This window comes from Trachypithecus francoisi, unplaced genomic scaffold, assembly GCF_009764315.1.
Source record: "Trachypithecus francoisi isolate TF-2019V2 unplaced genomic scaffold, Tfra_2.0 Contig01440, whole genome shotgun sequence".
Lineage (NCBI taxonomy): Eukaryota > Metazoa > Chordata > Mammalia > Primates > Cercopithecidae > Trachypithecus > Trachypithecus francoisi.
In genome coordinates, this window is record NW_022681431.1 from 11,826,124 (window position 1) to 11,838,286 (window position 12,163).

General features: G+C 38.4%; 1 protein-coding gene across 3 annotated transcripts in view; it reads left to right on the plus strand.

Annotated features, from left to right (window-relative positions):
- The first annotated feature begins 6,414 nt into the window (after positions 1-6,414).
- Positions 6,415-12,163, plus strand: part of ADAM28 (ADAM metallopeptidase domain 28) — a 57,802-nt gene continuing 52,053 nt past the window's right edge. For 2 of the 3 annotated variants that reach the window (XR_004441173.1, XM_033228875.1), the window contains exon 1: positions 6,442-6,573. Coding sequence is in view for 2 of the 3 variants with exons in the window: in XM_033228875.1 (XP_033084766.1) it covers positions 6,525-6,573 (49 nt within the window). In the remaining variant the exon portion in view is untranslated. Of the gene's footprint in view, positions 6,574-12,163 lie in introns of all 3 variants that reach the window. The other variant, XM_033228872.1, reaches the window with a different exon arrangement.

The window sequence follows — 12,163 nt, forward strand, 5'->3', positions numbered from 1 at the left end:
GACCAAAACGTGGTTTATAACTTTGGACTAGCATGTTTGCTAGCACTAGTCCCCAAAATTCAGTGGGCTCATCTACCTTTCCCAGGAAGTTCATGGGGCTGACTCTGTTCCACATGAGGACAGCTCTTCACTGCCCCCCTGGACACTTAAGAATGGAGAAGCAGAACATACATGTGCTCCCAAGGGAAGGAGAAGAGGAAGAAGCCAGGTAGATGGGTCCCTCTACTTGCCTTGGCAATATAAGGCAAGGGTCAGAAGGGGGCTAGGAAGTTATGCTACTGGGTAGTCTTCCCATGGCAGGAAACAGTGGGAATGAGCAATGGATGTTTGTTCAGAACTTGTCACCTAGTTTTATTTTTTTCATAGCATTGATCTTGCGCATGTTCCCATTCCAACTAGATTCTAATCTCCAAGCATGTATACATTTTTATCTCTGTGTTCAAAGCCTAATCCCTAAAACCTATTCCAGTAGTTGGCACATAGTAGACACTACGTAAATATTTAATGAATAAACCCTTTTTTAATTTTAGCACCCCCATAGCTAATAACTGTATCTCTCCAATATACTTAATGAATATTTATCAAACCTCTCCCCTTCTTTCCATCCCTATTGTTTCTGCTTAAATTCAGATTCCTGCTTTCTTTCATTTTCACTTACAACTGGTTTCTTTTCTCTGATGTAATCAGGCTTTAGAGTCCTTCTCTACACTGCTGCCAATGTAATTGTTCTAAAATTTAAATCTGATTTTACACCATTCCATACTTCCTTTTGCAGCACTCATACTTTGTAGTATTATTTCTTTCTGAAATACTATCCTAAATGTGTTTATATTTTTATACACATATACATAGATACATACAATTATATGTGGCGATGGACCACCATCATATGGGCAATCCATTGATGACTGAAATGTCATTTATGTGGCACATACCTGTATATAATAGAAAGAGGGTTTAATCCAGGAGGCAGAGGTTACAGTGAGCTGAGATCACGCCAATGCACTCCAGCCTGGGCAACAGAGCGAGACCATCTCAAAAAGAAAAAGAGAGTTTATATATATTTATGTGTGCATATGTGTGTATACTTATGTGTGTGTACATATACACACATAAATGTATATAGTTATGTACCACATAAATGACATTTCAGTCATTGATGGATTGCACATATGATGTGGTCCTATAAGATTACAATATTGTATATCATTTCTACACTTAGATATTATTTAGTTTCGTGTAATACACTTACCATTGTATTACAACTGCCTACAGTATACAGTACAGTAACATGCTATACAGGTTTGTAGCCTAGGAGGAATAGGCTACACCATACAGCCTAGGTGTGTGGTAGTCTATAACATCTAGGTTTGTGTAAGTATACTGTAACACAAACCAACGAAATCATCTAATGACACATTTCTCAGACTGTATCCCCATTAAGTGATCCATGACTGTGCATGTGTGTATAATCAGTCAATAGTAATGATACGTATATATACATGCATTATTCCTGTGTATAATTTATTATACACATATAGAACACTGTTAAATGTTTTAGCATGGGTTTTGAGTGCTACCTTATGCTTTTTTCTCATTCTACTGTACTCCTCTTCATGTATTATATGTTTTTTCACTCATGTGGCTCTTCTTTCTGCCATTTATATTTTATATTCTGGCAAAGAGTTTGACAAGTCATGACAATTAAAGATGTCAATGATAATGCTGTATTTATCCCAAAGAAACAAAGGGGAAAATTAAACTGACTGTCCAAATTCGACTTTTATGCTTGCTTAATACATCTTTGATGAAATAACCAGGGAAGCAGAAAATAAAATTCATTTAGAGATTGGTATAAATTCTTTGACAGTAAAGGGAATTATAAATTTAACTCTGGGCTATGAAGAATAATAAAAAATTATGAGAATGATAACTGGAACAAACTGTTATCAAAGGCATGTAACGACTACAAGAGAATTGAAAAGACGCGAAGAACAAGTGCCAATTTAAAATTCCACATGGATCAGGGGGCAGACTGTCATCGTTCACCATTTCCAGTGCACTCCCCTCCTCAAGAGGCAAGCAGGAAAGTTATACTCTTTCTCATTCGATCCCATCAGTGGTGCCCATTCACCAAAGGGTCAAAGTCAAACATGAACTCTTAACACTTAGCAGGGTATATTCCCATTTTCCCAGGCATTCTTTGCTCCAGCAGTTCCAAACACTACCAGCCATAAACTGATGTGCTATAATATATCGTTCTTTTTTTTTTTTTTTTTTTTTTTGAGACGGAGTCTCGCTCTGTCGCCCGGGCTGGAGTGCAGTGGCCGGATCTCAGCTCACTGCAAGCTCCGCCTCCCGGGTTTACGCCATTCTCCCGCCTCAGCCTCCGGAGTAGCTGGGACTACAGGCGCCCGCCACCACGCCCGGCTAGTTTTTTTGTATTTTTAGTAGAGACGGGGTTTCACCGTGTTAGCCAGGATGGTCTCGATCTCCTGACCTCGTGATCCACCCGTCTCGGCCTCCCAAAGTGCTGGGATTACAGGCTTGAGCCACCGCGCCCGGCCTAATATATCGTTCTTACTTATTCTCATAATTAATTCTTTTTTTCCAACTTTTATTTTGGATTCAAGGAGGTACATATCCATTTGTTACATGGATATATTGCGTGATGCTGAGGTTTGGGATACAAATAATCCCACCACTAGGTACTCAGCATAGTATGCAATAGCTAGGTTTTCAGCCTTTTCCCCTCTTCCCTCCCTTCTCCAGCAGTCCCCAGTGTCTATTATTATCATCTTTATGTCCGTGAGTACCCAACGTTTAGCTCCCATGTATAATTGAGAACATGCAGTATTTGATTTTCTCCTTCTGCATTAATTCGCTTAGGATAATGGCCTCTAGGTGATCCATGTTGCTGCAAAGAACACAATTTAATTCTTTCTTGTAGCTGCATGGTATTCCATGGTATGTATATACCACATTTTATTCATCCATTCCACCATTGATGGGCACCTAGCTTTATTCCATGTCAATTCTCTTGTGGATAGTACTATGATGAACATACGAGTGTATGTGTCTTCTTGGTAGAATAATTTTTCTTTTGCTATATATCCAGTAAAGGGATTGTTGGGTCAAATGACAGTTCTATTCTAATTTCTTTGAGAAATCTCCAAACTGCTTTCCAGACTGGCTGAACTAATTTACATTTCTACCAACATTGTCTGAGTGTTTCATTTTCTCTGCAGCCTCACCAGCGTTTATTTTTTGACTTTTCAATAATAGCAATTTTGGCTGGTGTGAGATGGTATCTCATTTTTTAAAATTTGTCGTCTGATAATTAGTTATGTTGGGCACTTTTTCACATCTTTGTTAACTGCTTGTATGTCTTCTTTGGAGAAATGTCTGCTCATTTGACTTTTTTGTTTGTTTGTTTTGAGACAGAGTCTTGCTCTGTGACCCAGGCAGGAGTGCAGTGGTGCAATCTTGGTTCACTGCAACCACCTCCTCTGGGTTCGTGCCTACCACACGTGGCTAATTTTTGTATTTTTAATAGAGATGAGGTTTCACCATGTTGGCCAGACTGGTCTTGAACCTCTGACTTCAGGTGATCCACTTGCCTCGGCCTTCCAGAGTGCTAGGATTACAGGCATGAGCCACTGCACCTGGTCTTTTGCCCATTTTTTTCAATGAGGCTATTTGTTTCTTGCTTGTTCAATTAAGTTCCTTATAGAATCTGGATATTAGACTTTTGTCAGCTGTGTAGTTTGCTCATATTTTCACCCGTTATGCAAGTTGTTGGTTTGCTCTGCTGATAGTTTTTTTTTTTTTTTTTTTTTCTGTACAGAAGCTCTTTAATTTAATTAGGTCCCACTTGTCCATTTTTGTTTTCATTACCATTGCTTTTGAGGACTTAAGTCAAAACTTGTTTCCTAGGGCCAATGTCCAGAATGTCATTTCCTAGGTTTTCTTCTAGGATTGTCATAGTTTGAGGTCTTACATTTAAATCTTTAATCCATCTTGAGTTAATTTTTGTCTGTTGTGTAAGGTAGGGGTCCAGTTTTATTCTTCTGCATATGGCTAGCTAGCTATCTCAGCACCATTTATGAAATAGGGACCCCTTTTCCCAGGACTCCTGCCTCCAGAATGCACTCCATCCCGTTTGGTGTAGACCTCTGACTTCTATTGATAAATCTATTGTAACACTAAACACTTTGTGATATTGTGATCATTTAGAGATGGTACTCACTTTGTGCAATTTTATGGTAATTGAACTTATCTTTCTCAGATTGTGAACATCTCAATGAAAGTGATTGTGTTGTTTGTTTGTTTGAGACAGTGTCTCGCTCTGCTGCCCAGGCTGGAGTGTGGTGGTACAATCTCAGCTCGCTGCAGCCTGTGCCTCTTGGGTTCAAGCAATCAATCGATTCTCCTACCTTAGCCTCCTGAGTAACTGGGATTACAGGTGCCCATCACCACACCCAGTTAATTTTTTTATTTTTAGTAGAGGTGGGATTTCACCATGTTGGGCAGGCTGGTCTCAAATTTTGATCTCAGGTAATCTGTCAGCCTCAGCCTCCCAAAGTGTTGGGATTACAGACGTGAGCCACCACACCCGGCCATGATTGTGTTTTTTCAACTGCAATCTCAGTGTCTCACACATAATAGCTATAAGTAAAATTACATTGAATTAATGGAGGAAAAACAAGTAATAATTAAAAAGTTGAAGTGTCCTTTCTGTTCCCTGGGAAAGACAAAGCAATGGAACTTGGGTTGAAAACGCAAGAAATTCGTGAATCGCAGTCCTGATGGTTAAAATACTCAATAACTAGACCCAAAAATTCCCTTGTGATTTTTAGTTGATGACTTTATGATCATTTGGAGACATCAATCATCACTGCAATCCCTGTAGTATGAGAATGTGTTTCAGAATCTGTAAAATGATGCGTGATTTTAGTGGACTAGGACAACGTTTTGTGGTAATAACTGGTCCTCAGTGTTATTTCTATTCCTTAGGAATTTCATAGTTATTTTTATTCTCCCAGAATCCTATCAATAGAAATAAGACTGGGAGTATAAGTCAGCTAAGCCAAGGGAAAGCATTAGAGTATACGACTAAGAGCCCAGACAACACATAGTTCAGATTCCACTTCTACCACTTACTGGATAGGTGACTTTATCTGCTTAATCTTCTTAATCTATACAATGAGGACAACTGAGTCTTAATCATTTGAATTTTGCCTTTAAAACCTCAATTTTTCACCTGCAAAATGAATGTAAATGCATAATGCATATCATAAGGACTAATAAAATAACAAGTACAGTAGATTTAGGGGAGTACCTGTATTAGTCCATTTTCATACTATTACAAAGAAATATCTGAGACAGGGTAACTTATAAAGATAAAGAGGTTTCATGCACTCAGTTTCACATGGCAGGGGAAGCCTCACACTCATGATAGAAGGTGAAGGAGGAACAAAGACACATCTTACATGGAAGCAGGTAGAGAGAGCCTGAGCAGGGGAACTGCCCTTTATAAAATCATTGGATCTTATGAGACTTATTCACTATCACAAGTGCAGTGTGGGAAAAGCCCGCCCCTTGATTCAATTATCTCCCACTGGGTCCCTCCCACAACACACAGGGATTATGGGAGCTACAATTCAGGATGAGATTTGGGTGGGGACACAACCAAACCCTATCAATACCTAAAACTTAATAAGCAGCTCAACTGATATTAATTATTTTATTGGTTATAAGTATAATTTTTGGACATGCCCAGTTTAGCCTTACTACCACCAGTGACAAATCCTAAAACTGTATCATTTGGGTCTTGAATCCTTTTTCCACACTCCTGTTGTCAATTATGATACAAATGCCCCCAGGGATCTAAAAATTCTTGTGCTTATATTGTCAGACATTCTTATTTCAGGATAGTTCAAGCTTCCTGAGAGTACCCCTGTGTGAGAATAGAACATAAAGGAAAAGAGAATGCTATATAGTAATTAGGTTGAATTAGGAATTGCTTTACATAACCACATTATGTATGTGGGGGAAAAATAACATTCTTAATAACTTTTTTCCTACAATTACACATACGTAAAATATATTTAAACATATATATTTGTATATTGTATCCATATATCCATAATGTAAATCAATGTCTGGCATATTTTTCAAGACTCATTAATGCCATTGCCTGTTTCCTTGTAGCTTATCTGGCTATAGTAATATGTTGGAAATGTATTACTTTGGAGTGGGAAGTATGGAGAAGGAGAGCGAAACAATTGTTCATATCAAGGAAACTTAGAGCCAGGAGGCAGCCCGCACTTCCTCCTGCTGTCCCATTGTTGCAGGACCACAGCTTCGAGGTTGTGCAACACCTTTAGTAAACACTTCCTGAATCAGAGTCAAGAATGAACCAGGGAGTTTCACTCTGTCTCACTGGAGAGGAAGCAGGGACAGACCCAGCAATGCCCATCTGAGCGAGAAGAGCAGACACTGTGCTCCTGGAATCACCCAGCATGTTGCAAGGTCTCCTGACAGTCGGTCTCCTCCTCTCTCCTGTTCCAGGTACGTGTTTAGCTCTTTTTCAGGTTCTATTGAATGCATTAGCGAACTTTTCATCATCTCCTAATAGTTTTATTGTATAAACTATTTTGACTTTTTTTTTCTTTTTCTTTTTTCCCATCCAATTTTACTAACTAGTTGGGCTGGTTTTAACCTTTTGTTTGTGGGCTGTGAGTGATATAAAGACAACGTTAAAAAGAGGCAACAAGGGGTCTTGAACCAATATGTATGCATCTCATCTGAGAATATATAGAAATAAAAGGGACAATTTCATACAGCACAATTTAAATAATGAATATGAGTTTTGGCTGAAAAAGTGGAATTAATAAAACCCAGCTTGTCATTTAAAGAATGGTAAAGATGTGGCAGATTTGGCTATTTATTACTGTGTACAAGGCTTAGGAAAATACCTGCTATTATTATGGGAGCCAGTTTGGCTCTTTCTGCTTGCGTGTATATTTTTATATTTATTCATTATTAGTAATAATAAATGTGACTAACTGGAAATAATTAACTATTTTTTTAAATTTATAAGGTATTGTGTTATTAACAAAACAATATTGCTATTAAGCTTAACTTGATAATTTACTTTTATTTTGCTGGTTATATCAAACATTTAAAAATTTGAAAGGAGAAAAATACTACCTTCCCAACAAGAAATTATGTCTAGCAAGTCTCTCAATTTCTGTAAATTCTCTAATTAGATTTTGGTTAAATTAGATTGGGTATCATGATTCTTCAGCTTGTTTCTATTTCCAGAGCTTATTTAACTCAGCACGTGAACTGCAGTGCCTCAAATTCCTCCCCAGTAAACCTGTTTGTGGGTCTTAGGATGTTTGCCGGGAACCTGGGGATGGGAACAGATTATCGACTAGAGGTATGGGGCTTAGGGAGGGAAAACTTTCCCTTGTCCATGCACGCTCTTAGTAATTTGTTGCTAAAAATGATTTTCCTGCTTCTTGTTTTTGGTTTGTTTTCAAGACTTATAAAAATTTCATCTAACCTAATATCTTTAATTATCTGATTATTTTCCATGTCTGTATATTTTTGCTTCTATATATTTTTGTTTGTACTCACTTTTAATATGTACCTATATCTGAACTGAACCTTTTACCACTGTGCAGTGATCCTCTTCATCTCTAATGCCATTTGCTTTGATATCTATTTTGTCTTATGTGAACGTGTTACACCAGCTTTCTTTTGGTAAAATGAGCCTGAAATATTAAAAAAAAATTAAAACTCATGCCAGGCATTTAATATTGACCTGAAATTCCTACTTTTTGAGTCAAACTTAATAGAAATATTTTTTCTCTCCATTCTCCAAGAATGCTATCACCAACAGCTTTTCGGGAACCTGCTCTTAGCTGAAATACAAGAACTGCTTGGGCACTAGCTTTGTTGAAGAGCATAAAGATCAAGCTGGGCCGGGCGCGGTGGCTCAAGCCTGTAATCCCAGCACTTTGGGAGGCCGAGACGGGCAGATCACGAGGTCAGGAGATCGAGACTATCCTGGCTAACACGGTGAAACCCCGTCTCTACTAAAAATACAAAAAAATTAGCCGGGCGTGGTGGCGGACACCTGTAGTCCCAGCTACTCGGAAGGCTGAGGCAGGAGAATGGCGTGAACCCGGGAGGTGGAGCTTGCAGTGAGCTGAGATCCCGCCACTGCACTCCAGCTTGGGCGACAGACGACAGAGCGAGACTCCGTCTCCAAAAAAAAAAAGATCAAGCTGGATCCATTAACAGATTTGCATGGCTAACACTGGGTCCCATGCACATTACAGCCCTTTTGTGCAATTGGGCACACCAATTGGTTCTGCTGCCCTGACGGTGCCTGTACAACATGGCACCAAGAGACGCAGCTTCCTCTGATGTCACGCCTAGAAGTGTGACGCCACCCCTCCTTTAACTTCCAGCTTGTATTTTTAAGGGTATCTTTTTTTGCCACTGAACTATCCCTGTTATGATTCCCATTTGGGTGGCCTTTCTAGTCAGAATCTAAGAAGTAAAGCAATTTTCATTTCCCACCTCTTCCTCTTTGTTCTCTGCCCCTATCATCAAAGCAATAAACAAACGCCCCTCTGACCACAACTTCTGCCCAGTTCCCAGACGGTTGACATAAAAGAAGGAGATGTAAAATAAGGCTGATTGTGTGTAGTGAACTTCACAATCCCCTGAGAAAAAATGACTTATGGGATTTCATCCTGCAAAAAGGAAAAACAAATATTTAAAAGGATGTGACAGGCGTTTGCAGGGTGAAGATGTAAATGAGTGCATCAATAAAGGAGAAAAGTCTTTACCTTATTACAGTAGAATACCTGGGGGTACAGCAATTTTGAAATTATTTTATTTCAAACTACCAGTTATTCCTTGCCTTTATAAGGTGACTAGAAGACTGAAAAGGATATATACAATTTAATCAAAATAGCCAAAATAATAGACCTAATTGAAATGCAGTTTTTTTCCTTTTGTTTGTACTCACTTTTAATGCATGAAGTTTAAAACCACAAGATGGATTGAGGAGATACAGAGAATCCCAGAACGTAAGTCAATATCCTTGTGTCAACCCTAATTCAGCATTTAATGTGATGTGTTCAGTTTGGAAAGAAGACATTTCTTTGAACAGTTTCAAACACATTTGAACAAAAATGAAAATGTGGATATTACATACTAATGTTCCTGTTTCCAAAATGACCCCAAACACATGAACAAATAATGAAGCAATCCAGACTAATGTTGATCATATTAATGTTGTTAATGAGCTTTGGTTTTTCTAAAACTCAAAACAGTAAAAAATAATTATCCAATCTAAACCAAAATAACAGTTTTCTTTTTCCTGATCTGGTTTTGCTATTCAAGACTAATCCAACATGTGAGTTCTGTGGGAGAGAGAAGGCAAGTATTAAAATGAATTAATAGAAACATATTGTGTTACACCTTGGATTTGTGTAATCCCTGGATGGCAGTTGGTTTTGTTTGTTCCTCAGGCTTCAAAATAATTAACATGATGCTAATTATTTTAACTGGGGATGAGACTGCACCATCTCCATTAAACTTGAAGGCAGATGAGCTAAACAATATTTAGGTCTGTTACATCCCTGTAATGGCGGTGTAATTTCTTGTATTCCAGATCCCATTATTTCAGGGACTTCTAGGTTTCCAGAAAATGAGAGCCTTTAAGAGAAATTCTACTTGGTTTCTTTAGAGAATATAAGGAGTGGCAAGAGTTTGGAAGGAGCTGGAATTCCATTCACTTCAAACTGAAGAGATTGAGAGGTTGCCAAGGACTTTTAAAATGCTGTGGGTTTTTTTTGTTGTTGTTGTTGATTCTGTTTTGCTTTGCTTTGTCTTTGATTTCCATTTGGAAGTGTTCATCCACCAAAAAGTTAGTAAGAAATTTCATCACTAACTTACATATTTTGAGCCCATAGTTAAGAGCTAGTTTGCAATTTCTGATTTCATGAAACATTAGGATTCAGATACTAACTAGAAGCATAGAGGTCAGTGTGCATGTGAGAGAAAATTTGTGTTGGCTAGATGGGCCTGTTTTCCTTCTCACCATTTCTGAATGGTGTTGAGAAGGAAACTCACTTCATTTTCTGCTTTTATACAAAAAATCAGGAACACAACTATTATTTTATTCCACGAAGGCAGCTTGGACTAGTATTTCCTGTTAGAATCATATGTGTTCTAATATAGCATTTTAAAAGATTTGTGTTGGCTGCAACATTGGTGAAATTTGGCTTCTCTAACTATCTTTAACAAGACTACTCGCATTGATTAGCTACTGTAATCTACCAGGCGGCATGTTGGTGCCTTATGGTGTGCTTGTTTTGTGTCCCTAAATTAAGGAGGCAACAGGGAATTGTGTCAATACCATTAGTTAATTTCTGGCAGGAGTAATTTTCTTACCTCTTGGCATCTTACAGTTTCAAAATAATTACAATTATTAGAAAAATTTTAACTCAGAAAAAGAATAATCAATTTAATTTTTTTTAGGTTTTTGAACTTGTTTCAAAAATTTTTTATAATTGATATTATTCTTTTCCTTTACCAAAAGTTAATTTAATAGAAATCAAAGATGCCCAGGGATTACCTCTGTGAGAGCAAGAAATGAGGAACTGAAGAACCTCGTGATGTTGTTCTTGAAGTGTGACAATGTAATGAGGCTTATTTTATCACAATGGATCACAATTCAGCTATCCTAATGATCACTGACTCTTCAAAGAGGTTATGAGGGATTCTGTATTTATTTGCATAAATCATAAACCACTTGAACTAGCTTTAGAAACTGTTTATTCGGCCTCCTTTTTTCAAACTATTTAAAGACTCAAACCAAATAAAAAAATAAGGTACTGTCAGTGTCATGCCTTTAAGTAATTTTGATATTTTTTAGAATAACTCTTAAGCCACCGAGAGAAAAGATAGTTCATTACTTTAACACTCTTTTTTTTTTTTTTTTTTTTGAAACGGAGTCTCGCTTTGTCGCCCGGGCTGGAGTGCAGTGGCCGGATCTCAGCTCATTGCAAGCTCCGCCTCCCAGGTTTACCGCCATTCTCCTGCCTCAGCCTCCGAGGAGCTGGGACTACAGGCGCCCGCCACCTCGCCCGGCTAGTTTTTTGTATTTTTTAGTAGAGACGGGGTTTCACCGTGTTAGCCAGGATGGTCTCGATCTCCTGACCTCGTGATCCGCCCGTCTCGGCCTCCCAAAGTGCTGGGATTACAGGCTTAACACTCTTTTTGACTCAAAGAGTTCTTAGCTGGTTTAAACCCTTTTTCTGTTCTTCAAAGTTAAATATAAGTGACTCTTCAGTCATTAAATGAAATAAAGCCATTCTCAAATGATTAAAACTAATAACACTAGTTTTTGAAAGTGTATGCTTTAGTTTCTGAAGAAAACTTTAAACAATGTTTTGCTCTGTGGTAAATGACTGGAGTAAGAGCACAGTCCTCCTAGGTAAGCAATAAGTAATACTTAAGTGCTTCAGTTATGTTTGTTAAAAGATCAACCACAGTAACATAAATGTATCTCACCATAGAACTTTAAGATTTGAGTACTCTGAACTAGGATTACCTTTAGAGACCCTCCTAGTCCTTACTCAAAGAAGAGAACAAAACCTTTTCAGTTCCAGTCTTAGAAAGTTGTAGAGTTAGGCCCCATTCTGCTACTGAAGTCTACATTTTGGTTAAACCTGTAGCCACCTTTAGCAGTTAAGGAGCAGGTCTGTTGACTTCATGCAGAACAGAGGCTAAACCACATGGGCAAATCAAAAAGAAAATAGAAAATCTAATGTTAGCTTTGACAAAATTGAATCTCTCTCTAAAATGAGTTCTAGGCCGGGTGCCATGGCTCATGCCTATAATCCCAGCAGTTTGGGATGCCAAGCCAGGAGAACTGCTACAGCCCGGGAGTTCAAGACCAGCCTGGGCAACATAGCAAGACCTCTTCTCTAATAGAAAAAAAAAATAGCCAGGCATGGTGGTGCACACCTGCAGTCCCAGCTACTCTGGAGGCTGAGGTGGAAGGATGGCTTGAGCCCAGGAGGTTGAGGCTGCAGTGAGCCGTGTTTGTGCCACTGCACTCCAGCTTGGT